At 36.3% G+C, this 25849-nt stretch overlaps 1 protein-coding gene across 5 annotated transcripts in view; it reads right to left on the reverse strand.

The window, feature by feature from the left end:
• Positions 1-2565: 2565 nt before the first annotated feature.
• Positions 2566-25849, reverse strand: part of LOC149298135 (glutamate receptor 3) — a 131626-nt gene continuing 108342 nt past the window's right edge. Inside the window, exons 9-15 of one of the 5 annotated variants that reach the window (XM_089487732.1) lie at positions 25473-25580; positions 24449-24655; positions 20692-21065; positions 15367-15565; positions 13673-13920; positions 4176-4290; positions 2566-2811 (exon numbers count right to left, since the gene is read on the reverse strand). In XM_089487732.1, coding sequence (XP_089343858.1) covers positions 2566-2811; positions 4176-4290; positions 13673-13920; positions 15367-15565; positions 20692-21065; positions 24449-24655; positions 25473-25580 — 1497 coding nt within the window. Of the gene's footprint in view, positions 2812-4175; positions 4291-12689; positions 12805-13672; positions 13921-15366; positions 15566-20691; positions 21066-24448; positions 24656-25472; positions 25581-25849 lie in introns of all 5 variants that reach the window. The other 4 variants (XM_089487731.1, XM_089487734.1, XM_089487733.1 and 1 more) reach the window with 4 other exon arrangements.

The following is a 25849-nucleotide window of genomic DNA, read 5'->3' on the forward strand; positions in this document are numbered from 1 at the left end:
TTTTTCTATACTGGAATTTAATTTGATGTCCGAACCTAATAATATGTATGCACTTTAACACACACAAAAAGAAACATGTTAAGTCATCAAATACTCTACTTCATTGGCCTTATAGTTTTCTAGTAGGACTGACCATAAAATTGTATTTGTCTCCGCCTTGTGCATTTTTTATCAATTTATGCACGGAAATAAATTTTGATTCTACGTATCAAGTGGATTGTATCTGCTTAACCCCTTCACGACAAAGCCTGGGCTCACAATGCATTGTCATAAATGGGTTTAAGGACAAACCGTTGTCCTTAAGGGTTAATAGTACAATGTATATTAACAACAATTAATCAGTGTTGAACTGTATTTATATATATATATATATATATATATATATATATATATATATATATATATAGTTAATAGAAGAACAGACATAATTTTATATGCTGTTAATCTTTTTAAAGATTCAGTGGATAATTCTTACATCTATCACCCTTTTTGTAGCTATGTATCAAAACTTCCAAATCAAGAGATCTTTGGAGCAACAGTATGTAAAATCCAACCATTCCTACTACGGTCAATTGTATATTATTTGATATCTATCAAAGATGGTATAAGTATAGTTTCAACAATTTAATGTTATAAATCGGCTTAAGTATTCAATACGCCTTAACCTGCACCTGGGCGATCTACAAACATCAAGGTGGTATAAGCCATACATGGCATAAATACATTGTTTTTTTTTTTCCAACTTAAACGGATAATTAAATACACACAATACAAAAATGTGCTATTTTGTTAAAATGTATATATATATTACAAAAAATATTATAATACGATCTGATTGCATGGTTTTTCATAAGAACTATACACTCACTTGAGTTTGGTTAGAATCAATATACTTCCACGCAACACCAATCATCATTTTAGATGCATTCTACATTACATGCTAGACGGGGTGTCTTCACATCAATACATACAATACAAATGTTTGTAACACACAAATGGTTATTTTTGACATGATTCTCAATGTATAATCATAGGTTCCGATGAACAGAAGCCGGTGTTCAGCACAAAAGCACACCTGCCCATGAAGTAACCAATTCACTTAAATTTGTTTTATAGGAAGATTTGAAGTCCTTTGCGGGAATCGCTTGCATTTAAAACATAAGAATGTGAAATACTAAATACGGTATATAATCAAACCTTTTTTTACCCTTATGCTTTACATTCATGTTACTGATAATTTTGGAGGACAAGTAAAACCACACTTATAATGTTAGGAAGAACAGAAACAGTAATATTAATTCTGTGTCGAATAGTGTGCTCTCCCAAATACAACTCTAAAGGTGACAATGTACTAACGTCTTACCAGTGCATTCACTCCAGTAACATGCTAAAATGATTTCTTGTTTCAAATCTTAAAGCGCTTTAGAATTTCATCTTTTATTATTTTCATTTTTTTTTTCTATAATACCGGATGTCAGCATTCCCATTTTTATTTATTTTATTTTGCGTTATCACATTGAACGTTATGTGCCTATATTGGCATTAATGGATTTCTCTGCAAGTTCTTCCCCTGGCAGTATGACTGCTTTCAGTCAAACATATAGCAAAGTGGCTACACTGAATGTAATACAAATATATGTTTACCTATAGTAGAAATGTGTTTTCTAACCACAAGAAAGACTGAATGCACCTTTAAAGTGCATACAGAGCATACAAGGCCCTGTAGAGTGCTATTAACAATGGCTTTTATAGAACTTGTACTTTACAAGAGTACATTTTTGTACACGAAGGTCTTGACTTGTGGCCAGCTTACATGTTTGTTTTCAAGCAAAGCATTAGCGTTTCAGTGATGATTTGCATTGTTTGGAGTCTCAGAATGGTCCGTAAGGCACTGAAGGAAACAAAAAAAATCAGTTCTTTCTACTAAAAGTTCTGCACCATCAGCAGTTTGTGTCATCCGTGACACCAAAGAAAGGGTTTAACTGGCTCAGGTGGTCAGGATCTAAGAGGAAGCCTTGTTCTTATACGTTCATCCTATCTCTTCATTCTTTCTGTTAAACACCTGCAAAATATATCAATACAGTGATTTAAATAACATGGGGAAAAGCAGTTCATTGCCATCTCATGGTAATACAATTCATTTGATGCACACATTCCAGTGTTTAAACATATTTTAAACTTAATTTGAGAAGAGAAGCCTCAGTTCCTTAAATCGACCATTAAAATGTTCTAATCACATAAACACTTATCTTATTGTAGCGCAAATCAAATACATTTGGCAGATAACCGTCCACTATTACATGGAGAGCTGTCATAGTTGGAAGCAATATTAATTTGTCATGTGTCCTGAGCATCAACATTGTCCTGCATCTTTCACCATTTATGACTACTAATTGTATAACTAATTGTGAATTAAAGATCGAAAAACAGAAACATTTAAGCTTTCTTCCACCAATACATCGTGTCCTCTGAAGACGGTGCTACAATAAAAAAAGTAAAAACAAAACAGGTTAACCCAAAGCAAAACATAGCAACACCATCTCTTACTGGACCTAAGCCGTACCCTTAAATTTTAACACTTTCTGTTCCATAGACGTTGTAGCCTTCTCTGTATGTAGCATAATTCTGGGTGCTGGTTGCTGGTGGAGGTTTAAAGTTTTGTGCATTCTTTGTGATTTTCATTCTTTTGGATTCTGCCCGTGACTTGTAGCAGAATTCTATCAAGGCCACCATCATGGCTAATCCAAGACCTCCAACCAGTATATAAAACACCCCTGCGACATTACTTAGACTTAATGCGCTTGTCTTGTCCTAAGAGAAATGAACAACTCTGTTAGTTTCACCGGATACTTTTTTTTTTTTCTTTCACAATTCATGCCAAATCAGCTCGTCTCCAAACACAAATTGACTACTATGCTAAAAAGAATCCCTTATTCTCACTCAATATCTTAAGCTACAGTTATGATTCACAATTTATAGTTTTTTTTAATTATATTTTTTTGCACATGACACTTAAGAGCTTATCCTAGATGTGTGTCTTCAAAGATTTAACTACTACGGTGACATCAAAGTAGATAAAATTAGTTAACTACATGGAGGTACTACAAAACGTAAGACATGTATTTTGTAAAATGTATACACTTTTTGATGAATGTAAAGAATATATAAGTGGTATTTTTTTTAGGTCAGCACAAAGTCTATGCTTACTTTTAATTGCTAAAAATATTACATATTAAAAAGTAATAATTTTAAAATGAATAATACATACAAGGTCATCTGGCTGCTAAAGTAAATTCAAATTACACTAACACCAAACTTTTGTATGTCATAGTAAATGCTTAAATAATGAAAACAAAGTCACAGTTTTTATAAAGAACTGTGAATTGTTGCTTAGAATTAATCTTTAGTAATATATGCTTGAGAGTGATTAAACCAAACCTTATTTCAACAATTAAATTGAATCTTACTACTAATCTGAAAATTTAAGGAAAAAAAAAAATTGGCTTGGAGCGTTTGGGTTTATGAATATATGTTAAAAAATACGTCGCCTTCATTTCAAGTTTATGCAATGGGTTGTGTTTAAGGTTAATAAATGTAATAATCAGTGTTTAATTCTAATAGTGTGCTATTTCTAACACTTCTAAAATTAGACAACAATAAAATAAGTAAACGCACGATAAATATGAATGTTGAATGAAGTGAACTAACCAACCATCTAATAAAAAACATAAAAAATAGAGGGGAAAAAAAAAGTAAATCAGTGGAAAGTGATTCATCGCTGCAGATGTTAAATTTATCTCAGTAAACAGATCAATATTTTTACTTTGATAATTAAAATGCGTGACTATGTATTAGATTTATTAATATGTTAAAAAATTTAAAAAATATGTACTTTTTAATGAGCCTGCCTTGTTTGAACGATGTGTAATGTAGGGTTGTTTGGAAAGGCCTGCATTGTTTTGAACATCAACACAGTATGAAGGTAACATGAATTATGGTTTATTATACTTTATTTCTAAGAAACTGCATGTCTTAAACGTGGTGTGTCATTCTATGACATTTATACCATTCTGTGTTGGGAAATAGAGTTTAACTAAAAAAAAATAAATAATTGTGTGCATGAAAGTGAGTAAAATGGGACTTCTAATCAATTCAAAAGACCTTCTGCGACTGACCTTACTTCCGGAGTCCTTGGCTCCACATTCACCCTTATCGTACCACCATTTGTTTTTCAGCTTGTCTAAGATGCCTTGTTCACTGAGTTTCAATACTGCAAGGTTTACAGGAGTTCTTCACGTGGGAAATAACATAAATAACATTATATTATGTTATTTTATGTTATTCAAGCTTAATACTACTTTCAAACTATACAAAGCGATAAAGCAGGGATCCTGGACACAAAGAGCTTGAACTGCAGGTAACCTGTATATCACCTTAGTTTTAACACTATCAGTGACACAATATTACCAGGTCCTGCCTATATCGCTTTGAGTAATCGGCACACACTGTTAAAAGAATAACGATATGTTTCACCAGGTTCAGAATGCCTGGCTTATTTAATAATATCTTTCAGGAGCTGTTCTAGAATTACATGAAAGATCTGTAGTACCTGTTCCACTGAGAAAGGTGAACTATGGGCTTGTGTTTATTCTGTACATAACACTTGCTTAATGGATAACGCGTTTTCAAATTATCACATTTATTTTAACTATTGTGACTTTTACTCTGTTATATGCAATGCAATTAAAACATTATCCGCTAGTATAATTGAGAGGTGAAGAAGGTTCAGAAGAAGCCCTCATATCCAATTGCACTGCTAGTAGATAATTGAGATTTTTAATTAATAATGTTCTGTATTTTAACAGTCCACTTGAGAAAATGGCCCCAAAAAGCAACATTTGATTAATTACTTTATTAAAGCTGACTTGGCGGAAAATATCTACATATTTTCACAAACCAATAAGGATCTTACGAGATTTCATTGCTTCTGTTAATAAATATTGTAAAACAATATTACCATACTACTATATTGTTCTTAGGGGCCACTTAAATGATCAAAATTAGCCAAGTGGGACACATATGCCTTAAAAATGTTTTCCACCATAATTTTCTCTAAAAAACATAATTACTACATTTATTGCATTAAGGATCAGACACTCCAAAAAAACTACAGCCCCGCGTTCTTACAGAAGCCTAGTTACATTTTAGAGGCTCAATGTGAGATTAATTTAATAGCATGTACAGCATGTTCTTTATATCACAGGCAGTGGCCTAGCTATCTTCCCGTTATTGATACAAGAGAAGGGTGTGATTAGTGATGTACAATTGAAATACATCCATGTGGTTCCGATAGGTGTAGTTGCTGTAAATTTGTTTGTACAACTAAAACAATTCTTTCTACAAATCAACCGAAATTTTAAATATATCAATTGCAATACAAAAAACATTGTTTATTTAATTACATTAATCGTCAAAGGGAAATGAATTGCACTGTAGATTACTAGTGGATAATTTGGCATTAATTATTTATATTTAAATTGTTCAATTGATTTGATGCTGATGATTGGATATGCAATATGTATAACTTTGCACTATTTAAATGATATTTAATTGATTGGTATAATGATTTAATTAGTTAATTTATTAATCTAAATTTATTTATTCAATCAATTCTATAAATTACATTTCCATATAATTTACATCTGGAACACTACTCCAGCAAAACTTCTCTGGACTCATATCTCAATTTAGTACATTTATTTTGTTGTCATTTACTATTGGTTCAGTATCCAATTATCACATGTTAATTGGATTTCATGGAATGTATGTGGTTATTGGATGCTATTTCACTTGGGTGGAGAGGCTTTCTGATTGGTCTGTTATAGTTTTTAAAATATGGTGAATGTCTATGATTACCAAGTGAGACATTTTTATACTGCACATTGGATTTTTGCAAATAAAAATTATATTTTTATATTCTTTTTATACTATATGTTCTTACATATGCAATAAATGATTTTTTGTGTATATTGTAGTTAATAAACTAAATTGAGAGCATCTGATGTACTATTATTAGTTTATTAGATGTCATTAATAGAATGTCAACACATTACTTTGTGCTGTTACAGTGAAGGGAGAATACAAAATTAACAATGATGATAATCCATGAAAAATACTGGGACGGAATGAGAAGCATAAAAAGCCCCACAAGCCTGCAATCAATATTCTAATTTTATGATGTTCAGACAAATACTGAAAATATTTTTTTATTGGTTTATTATTTAGATTGATTCATTTAGTTTGTTTTGGAGTACCCTTGTCAATCCTTGTCCTAATACTAAACAAATTTACCAACCAAGGGTCTTTATAGCCCAGTGATAGAATATCAAATGATTTGACTCTTTGGAGCATCATTAATGGGTACAGAATGTGCTAACTGTTTACATTTTAGAATTTAAGAATAAAATATATCAATGGAATCAGTTACAATATGAGGCACTAACTAGGGAAGCTAGGGTAGGCTAGATAGTTGGAAACAGGAGGAACGCTGTGTTAAAGAACATGTACCCAATAAAAGCTATTGTTTCAAGAGGGATGTGTGAATATTGAATATGTGCCTTCAGCTTCTCAGCAGATATTTTTATGTTAACCCTGAGTGTCCTTTTCTGTGTGACTCTATGTGCAATGAAAGGTTAAGAGTGGACAGGTGGTTGGCTATTTCTTGCTCCAAGTAAGTTAAAAGAAACTGACCAAGTCTATTCAAGGACCACAATGAGGGGGGTCAGAAGTGATTGATCATCTCAGCTGCAAACATGGTCTTTGACATAAACTGACCATAATAGGATGAATGGTTTTCTGTATCTTTCTGTATGTATATTTCAGGACACTTGCTAAGTAGACAGATCTTAGCACGTAGCTCTCTTGTTTGTAAAGGTATATAAGACATGTGTTGTTTTCATTGAGAGAGAGTAGTCTGGCTGATGACACTCCCTCGTGTGCACGAGCAATAAAATCTGCTTATTCAACTCTTTTGGGAAGAATCTGTGTCTCAAAGTTATTGAGCATTCACAGTTGGGGGCTCGTCCGGGATCCCACATTTCGGACTCAGGATCCAGACGGTGCAGACTCACGATCCTTTACCCAACATTGAGCTCATCTGAAAAAAGGTAAGAGGCACCTCTTTTAAAAGAAAGCCTTTAGTGTAAAGTATTGGGTAGAGGATACGGGGGTCGGCCACTGGGTACCTATCTGAATGACGGGATCCATAAGAGTTGAGTAAGTAAGATGCATGCATGTTATTCTATTTTGTATGTTTATAAGAAGTAAGTTATTGTATTGTATGGTATTGTCAGAAGTTGCAACTAAGTTGAGTACATAGCCTAACCCGCTATTGTAGAAGTACATAGCCTAACCCGCTATTGTAGAGTATATAGCCTAACCCGCTATTGTAGAGTACATAGCCTAACCCGCTATTGTAGAAGTGCATAGCCTAACCCGCTATTGTAGAAGTGCATAGCCTAACCCGCTATTGTAGAAGTACATAGCCTAACCCGCTATTGTAGAAGTGCATAGCCTAACCCGCTATTGTAGAGTACATAGCCTAACCCGCTATTGTAGATTTGTGTTTTGTGTAGAGGAGAATAAGATGGGAAATCTTTTCTCCAGAGTTACCCCGGGGTCCCCTCTAGAAACCATGATTAAGAAGCATGGCAAAGAGATGGGAAAATATATGTATAAATGGAAATTAGCCTCAGAATCAGATGAGGATAATTTTTATTGTTGACCCTCACAGGGATCTTTAAATATGGAATCCTTAAAAGGACTCCGTATGACTTTAAAGAAAGACATGTCACATGTCTCCAAAAATGAATGGAGAGTGTTTTGTATGTGGTTTAGGGAAGGTTTCAAAATCTGGAGAAAGCATGATGAGTCTGCTCCACTTGAAAACTCCCAACACCCTCAGGCGGCCGCCAGTTCCCTTTATCCTGTTAGGAAGAAGGAAACTGATAAAAAACTGCAGAAAGAATCTCAGAATGTTGTACTTGTTGATAAGTTATATCCTCCATTGCTTACTAACAATGATATGACTATTGATGATTTGATATTTAATCCTCCCCCTTATAATCATGTTGCCCCTGGAGCTGATGCTCCTGTCCTCATTCCTGAACCTGTTCTCACCCCTCCCCATTCTGTCCCAACACCCTTTTCATCTCTATCACCCTTATCCCAATCTACTGCTTCCCCTCCTCCTCTGCACCCAATTTCCCCTCCTCCTTCTATTAATGTTAAACACCCCTATGATTTAAGAAATACAGATAAAACTGTTAAAGTAAAACAGATTGCTTCGAGCACAGAAAGCATGTATCCTATGAGAGAAATAGGACAAAGGGATAATGCTGGTGTTCCCTTTACCATTCATCACCCTTGGGCACCGGGAGAACTGTTAGTTCTAAAACAACAATTTCCCCGTCCTGGAGATGATATTACTAAATTTTGTGATGTTTTGAAAGGACTGATGACTGCTTATGACCCTGTTAAACGAGATTATGATCAATTGTGGCAGATTATTTTAACCAGTGCAGAGTTTACTAGTTTTAAAGCAGCATTTCCTAAAGTAGTACATGACTTGAATTGGGATACAGATGTTGAATTGGTAGAGCGCAATGCTGCCGCACGCAAGACATTGAATGATAATATTATTAAAGCTTTTGTTGAAGGATTTCCTCAGAACACTGACTGGACTAAGATTAACACTGCTTCACAGGGTAAAAATGAAAGTGTTGAAGAGTTTGCGGATAGAATTAAAAAATTGGTGAAAGCATATAGTGGTGTGAATGACCCAGAGAGAAACGCAGAACCTATGATAGTTGCTGCATTTGTGAAAGGATTGTTACCAGAGGTAAAGAAGGGAGTAAAAAGAGTGGTGATTGGTTGGGAAGAGAAGAGTTTAAAAGATGTGGTCTCTGCTGCAAAGCATTTTGAGAAATATAAAGAGGATTCTAGAGAAAGGCAGAGAGTTGCTGAAGTTAAGGAGTATAGAGCTGCAATGAGAGCAGTGGTCTCTGCTTCACAGCCTGTGGCTGGAGGGGGAAGTACTGATCAGTTGGTGCAGCAACCTGGAGGAAACGTGACATGTTATAATTGTGGCAAACTTGGTCATATGGCTAGGAATTGCAAATTCCCAAAAAAAGAATGTGAATAATGGTGAAGGTTATAGCTTTGACAGACGGCAGTTCTCTAGTGCAACCGGTCAACAGAGAGCAAAGTGGGTACCCCCACTATACAGACAGGACAGTAATGTACGAGATTGACTAGTTAACACTGACACCCATGCTCCTGCTGTTTCCGACTCATTCCCCACTATAACGGCCGAAGATGAAGGCCCATTTATTAAAGCAAAGGTACAAGGTAAAATACTGAAATTTTTGGTAGACACCGGAGCTCCCCGCTCCTGTCTGTCTAAAGACTGGATAGGGAAATTTCCCTTAAGCTCAGACCTGCCAGTTCTTGTAAAAGGTGTTGGTGACAAAGCAATTCCTCACCCTGTTTCTCAGCCTCTAAACTTTCAATTGGCAGGAATAAATTTACAAGTAAAATTTCTTGTAAGCCCCACTTGTCCCATAAATTTGCTAGGAAAGGACTTGCTGTGTGATATGGTTTGAACCATATCTTGCACTCCTAATGGCCATATTGTTTTAGAACTTCATGAGTATGAGGAATTGTATTTGGGTAGGTTAGAAGAAGTGATCAAAGATAGAAAATCGATGTCTACGATTGATTTTGATATTGCATATCCATTGACAGAGCAGGTTACAAATGATATGTGGAAAGGGCTACCTAAATGGGTATGGGCAGTCCCAGGTGATTCTGCAGGGTTGATTTGGGAAGAACCCCCGGTTAAAATAAAATTAAATTTTATTCCCAAATTGATGAGAAAACTCAACAATATTGGGAACAAAAGGGGGGAGTGGAAGAAAATGGTTTTTGGCATGGCCCTCAAATTTTTCAACATTTACCAGCTTTACCTACTGATTTGACACCCTATATTATCAGACTAGTGCATGGCCTGAGTCATGTGTCTAGTGAAGCAACGGTTAAAGCTATACAAGCTGATTGGTGGGCCCCAGGTATACGGCCCCTTGTTAAAGAATATTGTGAACAATGTGTTATTTGTCAACAGCACAATGTGGGTAAGCGAGTACACATACAAGGGCATGGGAGGACTCTGTGTCCCATGGGACCCTTTAGAAGTTTGCAAATTGACTTTATTGAAATGCCAAGATCTTTGCATTATAAATACGTCCTTGTTATAGTGTGTACATATTCCCGCTGGATAGAAGCCTACCCATGCCAAGGTGCAGAGGCAAGAACAGTAGCAAAGAAACTACTACAGGAATTTATTCCTAGATATGGTATACCTCTGCACATCTTTTCAGATCAAGGAACGCACTTTACTGCTGATATAGTACAGGAGCTTGCTAGAGTTTTAGGTATTGTGTACCATCTGCATTGTCCATATCACCCTCAGAGTGCAAGAAAAGTAGAAAGAGCTAATGGAGTCTTAAAAAAAAAAAGATTAGCAAAATATGCGCAGAAACTCATATGCTCTGGCCAGCAGCTTTACCCTTAGCATTAATGTCTATGCGAAACTCAGTTCATGCAGCCATAAAAGCTACACCTCACGAGCTCATAATGGGACGTCCTATGCTAGCAGCTAATTCACTAAAAGTATTAGTGCATGATCATGCTGATAGATGACACAATTAGCGTGTATTGTAAGACTCTAATGAAGTCCTTTAAGTCTCTCAAATCACAGGTGCAAGCAGTGCGCACGGACACAGGACGACAAACCAATTCACCAAATCCAACCAGGAGAATACGTATTGGTCAAGAGTTTTTAAAAGAAAGTTCTTCAACTTTGCTGGAAATGCCCATATCATGTCTGCTTGTAACTAACAGAGCTGCAAAGGTAGCTGAGATTGCTTCTTGTATTCATTGCAGCCATATAAAGCTTTTCCCAACTCCAAGGAAATCAACACGTTAGTCCTCCAACAGGCACAATAACCCTAGCTGACTAACCTACGTGGGAAAGCCGAGAAAGGCCAAGAGGCCACTCGTGAAACCATGCAGCAAAATATTGGAAAAGCTGAAAGAAAGATCTAAATGGGTTTTTTTTGCATGTCTTGTTAGATTTTTATGGGATTGTGCATGTTGGTAGAATTCCCTTTGCATTGTCAGACACAAAAGGGAGGATATTAGAGTACCATGGGAGAGGGATGGTTTGTATTTTGACATAGGCAGAATGTTTCGTGGAGCTTCGGGTGTGATCAGTCATGTTGGGTGTGTGGGTTTGTTCCACATGCTGCGGGTGCTCCCTGTGTTGGGTGTCCCTGTGCCAGGTCGGGGGTTTCACGGGAACTAGGTAATGGGTTTAGTTTTATAAAGCGATGAGGAATGGGATCCATTTGGCCTTGAAAGATGGTTCGGTTCACTTGGAGCAAAACTGGTGATTGGTATGATTGTGGCTTTGTTTGTTATTGTATGTGTGTGTATGTTTTCTTTCTACTAATTAAGTCGCTGAGTGTAAAGTGTACTGGCACTAGCCACGCAATGCCTTTGTTGGAAGGTGAAGAATCCCCCGATTTTAAAGACCCGGAAACTCTGGATAACACATTGTATGATCCACATGAAAAGGAATTAATGGACGCATGGTTCGCTATGCAACAAGCTCCATCTCGTAAAAAAAAAAACAACAAATTATTGATTACTTAACAGGATCTGTTAAGAATAAAAAGGGAGGACTGTGAATATTGAATATGTGCCTTCAGCTTCTCAGCAGATATTTTTATGTTAACCCTGAGTGTCCTTTTCTGTGTGACTCTATGTGCAATGAAAGGTTAAGAGTGGACAGGTGGTTGGCTATTTCTTGCTCCAAGTAAGTTAAAAGAAACTGACCAAGTCTATTCAAGGACCACAATGAGGGGGGTCAGAAGTGATTGATCATCTCAGCTGCAAACATGGTCTTTGACATAAACTGACCATAATAGGATGAATGGTTTTCTGTATCTTTCTGTATGTATATTTCAGGACACTTGCTAAGTAGACAGATCTTAGCACGTAGCTCTCTTGTTTGTAAAGGTATATAAGACATGTGTTGTTTTCATTGAGAGAGAGTAGTCTGGCTGATGACACTCCCTCGTGTGCACGAGCAATAAAATCTGCTTATTCAACTCTTTTGGGAAGAATCTGTGTCTCAAAGTTATTGAGCATTCACAGATGAATATAAATATTCTTGCCAATTTAACATCAAGGTATTTTGCTTCTTCACTTAAGTCCACAGGTGACAGATTTTAAAATGATGCTTTTTCTCAATAACCCTAAAAATAATAGCATTTTCTCCAGTGTCACAATGCATTATCTTCATCTTACAAACTGTTTTAAGAGCAACAATAGCCTTTTACAGTAAGTAAATTGTAACTCTTGATTCCTTACTTTCTGAGTGGAAAAGGCATCCAGAGATAAAGACCAAGTGATCATTTATTTAACTTCAACAGCTACTGTATAAAGAATGAACATATTGCTCCATTACTTGGTTTGTTAACATCTGGACTTTATGTTGGTTACTGAAATAACAGTCTTGCCGATTACTCTTGACTATGGTACCCGATTGTGGTGACATTGAGGCTGACCTTGGAGTCACCTCCCCCGCTGCCGCATTCTCCTTTGTCGTACCACCATTTGTTTTTCAATTTGTCCAAGAGTCCTTGCTCATTCAGTTTTAATACTGCCAGGTTAACAGCATTTCTTGAAACGATAAAACATAACTCGTAAGAAAATGTACAGGAGACTTAAGCATAGAGTTGTGCGAATGTGTTTGAGTGTGCTTTTAGGGAAAAGCCTTTGTTTTTATCAAACATTTAAAAAAAACAAACTATGGTTCAAGAATGCATTCATGTAAACATGAGTTCACCCTAGTTATCTGCAATAGCAGTAAAGTATTGCAAAAATTCCAGCATTACTATTTGCACTGGATGGTAAGTTTGATAACTTTTATGTTGTTTTATCAAACTGAAAACTATATAAAGCATTCCAGCAAATATAAATTTTCTGAAATTCAGCAAAAAAAAAATCGCACATCTCTACTTATTGATGCTATAATGTATAAGAAAGGAGCACAAGAGGACAAATTGTCTAGATTTTCATGACGAAGAAAGCTAAAAAGATATTGACAGCAAATAAACCTGGTTAAATATAAGGTGACTTGTATCATTTGGGTGGGGGGCATTTGTCATAACTGATAGGGCTGGGATGCAGATAACAAACCATCTTTTGGAAAGAAGAAAAAAAACAGACACACCACATCATGCAATTAACATTCAACACATATGGCACTTAATCTTGGCTTTTACAATTTAGATTGAAAAAAGCCATTGGACTGCAAAATTAAAATTCCACGCACATTCTGAAAGGACAACACACAAAGAAGATAAATAAACAAACAAATAAATAAATGTGAATTGACGTAAAAGAACCATATTTTACCCTCCTGTCATGTCAAAAGTGTAAACTGTGTTACCTCAAACATCCACAAGAAAGTAAAAAAAAAACCATAACACATCAGGGAAGGTGGAATACTATAACAACACACATATTGTTATATTATTCCACCCACCTTAATGCTGAGCCTTTTGGAGTTGCCACGCCATAGCCTTTGGAGTCCAGGTTTCCTCCGACTTTCATCGTATCGCAAGGTTTCCTCTGCTCAATGTATTCATTCATCGTGGATTCCAGCAAGAAGGCAAATTTTCCTTTGGATTTCCGTACACGGGCGACACCATCATCAGTTGTTTTAGTAAACACGGATGGCTCAGCTGATTTCATGTACGACCACATTTTTTCGTAGACGGCTATTTTTGACCGCTGTGTGTAAAAGAGAAAGCTAATGTTAATTCATTAAAGCCTACAGACAATCAATTAACAAATGAGGTAAGCAGCAGGGTTAGGATCCAGATCCCCCGCAGCGCTGCAGGGGACCTGGATCGTCCTCTGCCGGAACCTCTGCCAGGGCTTCTATGGTGGACCACCAAATTCACAGATTAGTAAATACACTGACCAGTTTTATCATATATGTAATTATTATTGTTAAGTAATAATTTATTAGCAGTAACTTGTACAAAATGTAACAATTGATGTACAAAAGCTCTGTCTTCTTTGAATAAAGCATTCACATGCGGCAGAATATTTGCATCAGGCACTTTTAACATGATCATTGTTCTTCTCAGTACGACTTCTGGTCACGCTATTGCCTTATGCAGCACCGGCTGCATGGCTGCAGGGCATTTTAGAAATCCACTATGAGTAGCAGTATTGACCTTATTTTACCCTTAGTAGTTCTGATTCTATTTGCATCAGAGTTATGGATAATATACATTACATGTTCTACCTCATTCTCGTTGAAGTTAGACTTTACAATTTTGCATCATTATAAAACAAATATTTAATAGGCATCTTCACGTCTCTCTGCAGCACTATTCAATACTATTTACAGTAATAGGTAAGATGTAAACTTCAAAAAGACATCAAAGAAATCCACAGAAAGAAGACCTTGGACTAAAATATATTACCGGAGATAACCAAGCCTCAAGGTTAACAACAAAGATACTGGTTTTAAGTAATATTAATGTCTAAAGTAGAGAAAACCTACAAAATAGATCTTACAAGCTTCTCTAGGTCCTACTGCCAAGTTACACTTTATGTAAAGGACATTTCACCTGCCCCAAGAGTAACCAGAGCTCTCCCTTTTCTCGAAAAGTGGCTTCACAAGGAAGCAAGGCTAGCATGGGGCAGAGACAGCTGTATGTAGTGGGGGCTAGCCTCAGAAATGCCTAAGTAAGTGCAGAGTAGGAGGGAAAGTGGCTTGGGAGCGACCTAGTCAACCGCCACAGCCCTGCCAGAAGAGAGGGGAAAATCACCCGGAGGACTGGGAAAGAAGTACTTCACTCAGAAACTCTGTGTCAAACCTGGAGAGTTCCCAGATATGATCACAAGGGAGTAGAGTTTCTGGTAGGGAACACTTAGCTCCCTTAGGCAGAAAAGAAGAAGACCTTCGGTATTTATTGGAAGGACATGAGCATCTGAACAATGAGTAGGTTAGAGAGAAAAATAAAAAAATTACGGATGAAGAGATTGTTCTACTTTTTGAAACAATTATATAAAAGTTGAATTCAAGCAACTAGGAAAATGAAGGATAATTTAAAATTGAGATCCTCTGCAGTGGAAATACAAAAAGTATAAGCTAGAAACAACTGTGTCACTTGACCTCATACATCTTTTGCTTAAAATATTTAGAAATATAAGGCAATTTACCCGAAAGAATTCTTTGGTAGATCCTGAATCCAATGTCCCGTAAGCAATTTCTGTTTGTTTGGCAAGATCCTCTGCACTCTCTATTGGGGACACCATCCTCTCCACTGTAAGGAAGGCAGCCAAGTTTGCAGTGTAGGAAGAGATTATGATTAAGGTAAAAAACCACCACACTCCTCCAACTATTCTCCCGGAGAGTGATCTAAAAGAAAAACGGAGATTAGATATTTATCCTGGTAATCCAGAGTACTGTCCAACACAAGACAGATGTCAGCACAAAAAAGCTGATGAAATGGAAATCAGTATACGGCTCATACTTTTTCCCCATTTCTAAACCTAGTAGAATTTGTTGACTTGGTATTAAAACTTAATACAGCCATTTTTCCCATCTACACCAAAAGAGATTAATAAATCTATCAAAATCTAAGAAAAACATATTCTAGCAAAACCATTGACATTTAAGAACTAATTGTTTAGAGTGCTGTGTTTTATTTGGAGTAGATACAACTATCCGGGGTTTTATTAAGGATGAACTATCTGAGATAATACCGTATATGAATCCAGCACTGAAATCCACACAGGATTGCTATTTTTTATCTTCTGTTTTCAAATATTTTAGATTTATATTCAGCTCTGACATCACATCAACCCCATCCCAAATATAGCCAGAGCATCTTATGCAAAGTCTCCTTCGTTTCCAAAGCACCCTCGGTGAAGAACGCCTCAAAGTCCATGTAGGAAGTTGTAAAACGTTTCCTTTTCTCTGTGTTTTAGTAGATTTTGCATGTAGGGCCAGGGCTACCTATAGGCAAGGTAGGCCTAGGGCGCAGATCTACGTGGGGAGCCTGCACTGTGGTGGCTCGGACGGGCATTCCAGTCCACTGCATTGGAGGTGTCCCCATGCAGATCCGCTGGAGGAGCAGGGCCAGACGGGGAGATCATGGATCAACCCTCACCACAATTCTGCAAAATGGCCGGGGCTTCACCAATACTTTTTATGTAACCTTGTAACTTATTTGCAACTATTTGTGTAATTGCGTATGGCATTTTGGCATTTAGAAGATGAATTGTGTATTTTATCTACATTTTATGTACAATTTCTTGTGTTTAATATATATATATATATATATATATATATATATATATATATATATATATATATATATATATATATATGTACTAGCCTTTCCACTATGGCAATTGGGAATTTGAATGAAGTAAGGGGGAGGGGGAATGCTGTATAAGCTGCAGTGATGAAGGGACACAATAAGAAAAAGTCTCTGTGGGTGTATAAGTATTATGGTGTTGGAAAGTGTGTGTACGTCACTTATGGAGGTAGAGTGTGTGTTAGTGCAGGTCATTTTAATTACACTCACTCGTTTTCTCTCACACTTTCATTCACGCTCTCTCTCTCTCTCTCTTGTTGTCTCCCTACCCTCTCCGCCGATTGCTTCTGTGTCCCTGCAGCTCCACTTCTCTTGACTCTTCTTGTTCTTCTGTCTTCTTTCTATGTCCGCTTCTCCACGTGTCTTCTTTCTCTGTCTACCTCTCAGTGAGCCAGGCCTCCCAGGTGACTTATGCACAAAGGTGTAGCCTCCGTGAACACCCTTTCATCAATTGTAGGAACGGGGTAGAGGCTGTCCCCATGACCTTTGAGAATACACCTTTTTGCAGAAGTGCCGCCGGAGGCCTGGTTCAGGGAGAAACGGAAGTAGAAAGAATACACAAGGAGACGTGGATGAAGAAAGAAGGCAGAAGAACAAGAGGTAAAAGAAGACATTTCCACAAATCCAAATGGCATATAGATATAGATATAGATATCTATATCTATATATATATATATATCCGTGACTTTTGGGACTGTAGAACAGCTAGGATAACTTCACACCGACAAAACAAAATTAGTCTTCATAAAGAGAGACTTGGGCTCCAAACAGAGACTATCCTTTATAATAAGGGATACTTGAGAAGCATATAAAATAATATGTGCGATTTGTGTTACAATGAACAAAATATCAAGGACAAACAGAAATGTGAAAATTAAATAAAAAATAAAATTGGCGTACCTTTAGAGATGATGTAAAAAGGAAGCACAGAAGAGAAATGATGACAATATTTAGATAGGAAACATGTAAAATGGAAAACCTTGGATGCCTCTGCTCTTTTCAAAGCCAGTGATTCTTGTCTTGGCTGCATGAATACGCTGTGCACATTTCAACAATAGGGAGACAAATAACCCCTTTGTTGTATGATCTATACCCTGCCCCCTACTTTCGATTAAGAATAATAAAAATATAATTACTAATATAGGAAAAATAATGTATTTGTCATTGTGTTTTCCAAAATGCAATAGTTTTTAACCATTTGAGTGTCACAGGACAATTTTGTTGGCCAATAGGTCAATATTACATTTTTATGAAATTGTATTTAATAATAAAACACCATTATACCAGTATTTTTGCATGTTCCATGCTTTGCAGTTTGAGCAAAACTAGCATATGAAATCTCTAAATTGTTCCGGGTTAAGACAAACCAATTGGTACAGTTTTGCAAGGTATTATTCTAATTCTTACAAAACTGGGCAACAGCACATTTAATGCCCACCTGTCAAACAACACAGGCACGTGGACTCAAACACACAAATGGCAAACAAAAAAGCAAGATGGAAAAATGTCAACACATCCCTTATAGAATGATGACATACATGTTATCTACACGGATGACATAAGTGAGTGACCTACCGCCTGCTGGGTTCTGACACAGCATAGCATGTATATTGATGGGTCTGTTGCATGCTGTTACTTGTAAACTATGGATATCTTTTATCAGGGTTGGAATTCCCCCCAAAAATTGACTTAGATATCATGTGTTTTAGGCTGTAGCTAAATGCTCTACCTACTCCAATCTGTATTCAAATTATACCAATCTATACTACTAACATTTAAGGTGTCTAAATTGGGACAACTGTGCTTGAGAGTATGGCAAGATGTGGGTACGGGGCAGTGTTCCCTCTAAGATGTGCGCTTGTGCGCACGCACATAGCTTTTTTAGAGAGCGCACACGTCCAAAAATTGTGCGCACAACAGTTTTTCTCAAAAAAATTAAAAAAAAAAATTTTTTTTAAACTTTATGCGGCGCAGATATTGTGCGCACAAAATTTTTGCTCTGTGAAAATTTTTGCACAAGAGACATTTTCTGTGCACGCCAACTAAGAAAAATTAGATGGAACATTGGTACAGGGAGGGCCAGCCATGTGAGTAGGCGAGATGAAAGGCATGGCCCCTTCCCTGCCTTACGCAAATAGCCACTTCACAACATTATTGTCACAAGGAGGCAAAATGAGAACTACAATGGAGGTCTGAGCTGCAATAGCATCGATTTTACAGGTCTCTATACTGGTCAGAGGAGATCAGATGATTTCCCCAACCGGCCTATGCTCCCCACTGCAAAAGCGGGGTTGGGAAGTATTTAGACCTCCAAAATATTTCCCAATTTGTGGGGGATGTGGTCCTGCATGTAAATTGAGGCTTGTGTTTTAGTGATGTCACTTATTGTCATTCAATTATTTTGTTCTCATTCATAAACAACAATCAGGTGGTATTAAGGTCCTGAGATCATAATACGTGCAATGTTTTAAGCTACATAAAGATTGTAACCAGGACACTCATGTAAATCACATGTACATCCAAATTGCGTAACGCTTCTCATGTACACCAACATATAATCTGTACCTAGAATAGAAAAATCTTAGGTTTGGCTTAAGGTAATACATGCTAAGCTGGCAAAACAATTTGTTATCTTTAATTTGTTTTGTTTTACCGCCCTTGGCATCTTCATCTATTCAATCTAGTCTGTTTTTCCAAACCCCATTTTCACTTTCTTCTCTTTTCACCTTTTCATTGCTTTGGCCTCAGAATAGTAGAGCTTATTCAAATGTGTGTGGTTGAATTACAGGAGATACAGCTAATCTTTGTATTTTATGTTAGTGATTGCTGCCCTCTACTGGCTTCAAGGGGTTATTGTCATCAGCTCTCCTGAATAAGCACTATGCTGGGCGAAACAACATACTTAAAAACTCTGTAAAGTAGCATTGTACAAAGTATATCAGTGGTAAATTGTTATTTAGTTGAACTCCCTATGCGTTATAAAGTGCCAACACCAGTAAGCTGCTTCTGTTAGATGGGGCATAATGCATGGTTGGTGTGGGAACATTATTTTTTAATCTCTCATATTTTAGTGTGCATTATTGTCTGTACATTTAATAACCGATTTACTACTCAGAACCCCTTTTCATTAGAACATAAGTGAAATAAGTTTAAAATATACACAACTTTGAACCCTAGACTCGGGATCCTATGTCTGATAAAAATATTTATCTTGCAAAGCCACAGCACGCTAGAAATAATCAACAAGCCTCAGAATAACAAAATGCTGTTAAAGTGCCTAATTCCTAAAATTCTAAATAAGAATCACATTTTAAAACGACTTCCATGATCCCACACTGCCAAGAGGTGGCAGTGCATCTTCAGAATTTAGTTTCACTACCAGCAGAGGAAGCACATGCTGGCTTTAAAGAGCAATAGAAAAGAAAGTCATGTTTATGTTGCTAGTAGCTCAGGCAATTTACCAATTCCAGTTTAATAATATTTGGGTTTTAATATAATACATCTAAAGCACAATTCAACATCGCTGGCAATTTTTCCTATCGATATGTATATGGCCAATTAGATGGCACAATAAAAGAGATGGTTGATTTAACAGCTGTGAACAGTGCTAAAAGCCATTCTAAATAAATAATAAGGTATGATAAATTAGCAAGAAGCTGAAAAAAAACACACACACACAAGAAGACACATGCAAATTGCGAAACAATGACAAAAAATGGAAAATAATAGCATATGGAATGACAGGCATGAATGGCAATTAAACTGCTGTTGCATTTACTTTGCAGCGCAATCAGCTGTAATTTTGGCACAGCGGCATACGTTATATGCACCAAGCAGATGACCGTAAAATGAGATATGCAGCAAAAACACGGTAGACCTCCAAGCGTTGCGGAAAGATAAAGACCCTATGCATTTTACAGTCTCAACATGGTGAATATAAGTTTAAGCAGGCATGTATAAATGGTACTGCAGATCATACCAATTATACATGGAGGATGGCAGCAAGCAATATGATGGAGCTTTGTGTTGAGAGGAATGTAAAGCAAAATTAAATAAAAATGATAAATTATTTGGAATTAAATGTGAAAATAACATATATACACCATGGCACCAGTGTATGACTATAAAATGCAAGAAGGTGATGGAGTGATATGGAACAAACCTTGGAGAAATATCGCACCCTTGCTGCATAAAGGCACCCAGGGAAAACCAAAGGCTGTTAAATATCCCAAACTCATTTGGCGGGTCAGGAGGGTTCTGAGGGTCCCGTGCTTCATCGGTGTCCTCCAAATGCCATTCATAGGGACTGAATCGGCTGACTAGGAAAAGAACTACACTGACTCCAATGTATGCAAAGACTATACACATCCAAATTTCATAGGCCAATGGATCCAGGAAAGAGAATACTCCTGGTTTGGATTTTTGAGGCTTCTTAATCATGATGGAGATGCCCAGGCTCATAAATGGTTTTGAAAAATCAATCACTTCTTCTCGTACCAGAGTAATGGTGAGAGGGGCGACGGCTATATCCGCTCTCTGAAAACAAAAGGAAAAAATTCAGTTAACGCAAGATATTGAAAATTGCTATTTGTATCAAAAAATTGATAAATATCCAGAGTGAGTAAATTTTCCTATTTAGCACTTTCAACAACACATGAAATGATAAATGACGTCTTCGTAATACTTTTCAATAAATTTGGACAAGTCTCGACAATGTACCGGTTCAAACGCAGTACCGGAATATACCTTCAATACATTTCTACAAGACTGGCAAAATGCCTTATTTATTGGGCAAATCTGCTTGTCTTTTATATTAGGATCATAAATCAAGCATGAACTCATTTAAAATTGCACATTCAGTGAGCATTTCTAAGGAAAGTGCTGGTTTTGTTTCTTCAAAGTACAGGATTCATTATTATTTGATGACATTGACACAAGCTAACAATTCATAACTCGGAAAGCATCTAGCAGCAAGCTTTTAAGGTAAATCGCTTTTGGATGATGTATGAGGTAAGAAAAAAATAAGCAATTTTTAAGCATGTCTTAATGTTATTATTTTAAAAACATTCCTTACAAGGTTTTATTCTGGACAGAAAGCCAAAAGCCTGTACTGAATTTTACAGAAAAAGACTGACGACACGCAAAAAACATTTTTACCAATAATTATGGGTTGAAAACAGCTATTGCCTCTTTTTACCTAGAGTATTTTTGTCCTGAAGCACATGGGTTATATAACGAATGAACGTATAAAATATACACTCAATGGCACTTGTCTTGTACAATACATTAACCATCATTGAAATATATTGCCCGTTAGCTTTGGTTTTTAGTGGATAAAGTTAATTGTGAGATATTTGGTTCAATTATTTGTAGTGATGGAACAATCTAAAATAGAGTAGCAATCACACAAATTGCTTTATAATAGATACATTGAATATTTTAATGTACAATCCTATATAATTTACATCATTTACCTACACAACCGAAATATCAATTTTCTGTTTTCATCTTTTGTTATTTAATATAATGTTAAATAATCTAATTTTTATCTTTGCTGAAATTAATGTCATAATTTTTCTTTTATTACATTTTAAGTTTTTCATATACATATATATATATATATATATATATATATATATATATATATATATATATATATATATACATACACTGATCAATAACCTGCCTAATATTGTGTAGGTCCCCCTTTTGCCGCCAAAACAGCCCTGACCCATCGAGGCTGCTCCAAGGTGTTATTTATTTCCCTTGGACATTATACTCCTTGGACATATCCTGGTTCACCGTATCTTAAAGAAGCACGGCGCCTTTTAATACATTCTATGGAGGGTGTGCTCTGATGACGCAGCTTCCACGGCCTAAGTAGTTCGGTTGGGCTCCCTTGAAACCATCACATTGTTTGGCAGGATACTGGGGGGCTTGATCGCCTGAGAGTGGTGCCCCCCCCAGGATCTGCCGCCCTGGCTTTGAAAACCTTCATTAAAAAAAACACATTACATGCTAAGAGCAGCAGGATGTTTTTAAATAAAGACAACGTTTATTCTCTTCTGGTGACCCGCATTTAGCAGAAGGTTTGTTTTGGAGAACTCTATGTTGGGGGATAGTGATAGAATCCAATCCCCGCCAACTGCTTTGACTTCATTACTGCTAGGGCGGTGACGGTCAGCCATTCTCAGCTTCCACCGCCTTATTATGCTTGCATCCTTTGGGCACTGGCACCCCATTAGCATCAATGTTTTGTGCACAGAACCTGATCATCTGCCAAAAAACGACCTGATCAGATGCACCAAAGGCCAAGTATCTATCTAATATCTATTTATCATCCATCTGCAGAATAACAGCTGGTAATGCAGGGTATATGTATACTGTATATAGATAGGGAGAGAGAGAGACAGATATATTGTGCCATCACCTTAACATAGTGTAATATGTAAAATTATTGAATATATAATTTCAGAAATGAGACATTGAAGTAGTTTTTAAATCGTAAAGAAATGAGATAACATTACATTCATACGATGAGCCATGTGGATTTTGCTTTACAGGAATAAATCAATGCCTTTCTTTTGACATGTCGGAATATGATGCCAGCTCTTTAAACACACAAGCACAGTCAATACTTATTGACTTCTAAAATGGATCAATCATTTCCCCTGACAATACACGACCTCTAAAGGACTTAAAAGCAATTCCAAGCAAAAATTAATTTACTGTTTAACTAAAAGGTTGTGTTCTGCTTGAGTCAATTTTGGTCAAGCTGTGATAATACTGCAGATCACATAATTTAGGAAAAAAGGAAAGAAAATGAAAAAATGAATGAATGTAATCTAACAGCATTTAACAACAAAATACTTTGTAAAGGGGCAGTCTGTGCTAAAGTGAGAAAAAAACCATAGTTGTGCTACAAGAAACATATACTAAAATGATAAATGTATACATATTTACATAGTATCTCAAATACATAACACATAACATATAATATAGAGATTTACAGAGTATCTCAAATAATAATAAAAACAATCATTTATCACTAGTTTATCTATATGCTTTTGGATATACAGTATATTATTAATCCATCCACATTGAAAAAATATGGATTTAACCCTTTAGTGATCAGTGGGGGTATTATGCTGGCAACAAGAGAAATTTAGTTTTTGGTTTTTTTTAATGGTCTACAGTACAAGTTTTCTTTGTTTAATTTTAAACCTGTTATATTGATGTAACAATGTACCGGCATGGCATTTTAACATATTAATATAATCTTTATCCTGTCTATAATATAATGGCAAGAGAAGGCAAGACTGCAGCACAGAAGACAGCAAGTACATTTACCCAGATTTTGTTCCAAAAATAAATTTGCCCAAAAGCAAGATCTTTGGAAACAGTGTAATTATTTTTTGGGAAGAAAAGGATACGAACGGAAATCTTTCATTTTGGGGCAAACATCAAAGCTGCCCCTGATAGCCTCATCAAACAAATGAACATTAAATTACTTTATGAATTTTGTTCCCGATCATAATCTACTAACTGGATCCATGTGCCACTATATAATGTAATGTGATAGTTTGATATACAAAATAAAGCGTTTGACACATTTTGAATGATGAATACATCACATCTGTAGGGGACTAAGTATGCGCCAATTATCTACACAGCATTGAACACAGTGCAGGATCTCTCCCTGTGCATGAATGCAGGTGTTTGGTGTAGCTGTAAGTCATCAAGGAAATGATTGGCAGGCACGTTACTGTGCAAAAATTATGCAAATAATTAGACATTTAATCTGTATCCATAAATGACTCCCTCTTTAAACATGATTTTATTTACACAGAATTTACTATAGAACACAGCTTTTCTGCATCCAATGCACAAACTAATACTTGAAATGCTTGAATACTAACCCCATATACGAGTTCGCCCACCATTCCATTCCATATTTTAGTTTCCGGGTCTCGAGCCCCATATTTACCATCCTCTACTATCGACAGTTTATACTTTATGCCAACGTGCTTTGCGATTTCACTTGCCAGGTCCACACAGTATCCTTCATACTTATCGTTGCCGTCCAGTTGCTCATAGTTTTTCTTTTTCATAACATATGGGTTTTCCTTTAATAAAACAAATTATAGATGTAAGAAGGGTACTAAGGCATTACTTTATCACTCCATGATTTAAGGTATTCTTTTAAAGACATCATTCCACTTACTCTGCTGAATCTTCTGCAGAACACGTTCAGCTCTATTCACTAAAAGCCAAGTGCTTGCGAGGTGCTGGAAAATGCAAGTTATGCAGCAGCAAACTTGCACCAATATACAGTCCAACTCATAGATTCACTACTGCCAACTCGCATTGCACTCATAGGAATTAACAATTAATTTTCAGGAGAATCAAAATGCAAGCTCAACAAACACATTAATTAACCTAAGAGAGTTGCCTGCAAGAGTGAAAGGTGGTATGCTAGTTGCCAATCCCACCAATAAATAATATTAATAATATTTTATTTAATATTAATTTTTAAAGCAATCTTACTCTCAACCCATGCATAATGAATTAACTAATAATAATTAATTGATAAAGCCAATCTATTCTCTCTCACCCCACCCCTTGGTCAGTTGGATGCAGGATGTAAAATGTATGATTTAACCTTTCCATAGCTTTAATTATACATACCCCCATGGAGGGTAAACTCTAATTAAACAGTTAATGAAGGATGCAATGTATGCCCAGACTCAACAAACACCTGTGCAAACAGTTGCTATTTAGAATCCACTGTGTAGAACTGATTTCCGGGTTGTTGGTTTGTTTTTATTTGGGGGGGGGGGGAATCTTGCATCAGTGTTTTTTCTTCTATTTTATTTTTGAATTGGTTCCTTATTTGGGCCAAAGATCCTCCCAAATGTTACTGAAACTTTAGAATGAGCTTACCAAAATAGTTGTGACTACGATGGTTTTATTTTCAACAGAGGAAGAGTCATTTGCAGGTTGCTGATCAGGAGCAGGCACAAAACGTTCATATTCATTCCAATGTCCAACCTGTAAAGTAGTCCAGTTTTGAAACACATTAGCAGGGAACCCTGTTTTCCTTATCCCTATCTATATACTTTACCCACATGAGTGGGTTTGCTATCCCTGGTGGCCTACTGGAGGAGCAGAAACCTTTACTATCTCCTGCTCCTTCATCAATTACAATGTAAAAAAATAATATATTTGTTATATGCATATAGCAGACTAACTAGAATCTATCTGAAAGATTTAATCTAATGAAATTAAAAAAAACCTAACTACTAGCATCTTAAAATAGA

The sequence above is a fragment of the Sceloporus occidentalis genome, unplaced genomic scaffold, assembly GCF_023333645.1.
Source record: "Sceloporus occidentalis isolate IW3139 unplaced genomic scaffold, rSceOcc1.0.p SCAF_34, whole genome shotgun sequence".
Classification (NCBI taxonomy): Eukaryota; Metazoa; Chordata; class Lepidosauria; order Squamata; family Phrynosomatidae; genus Sceloporus; species Sceloporus occidentalis.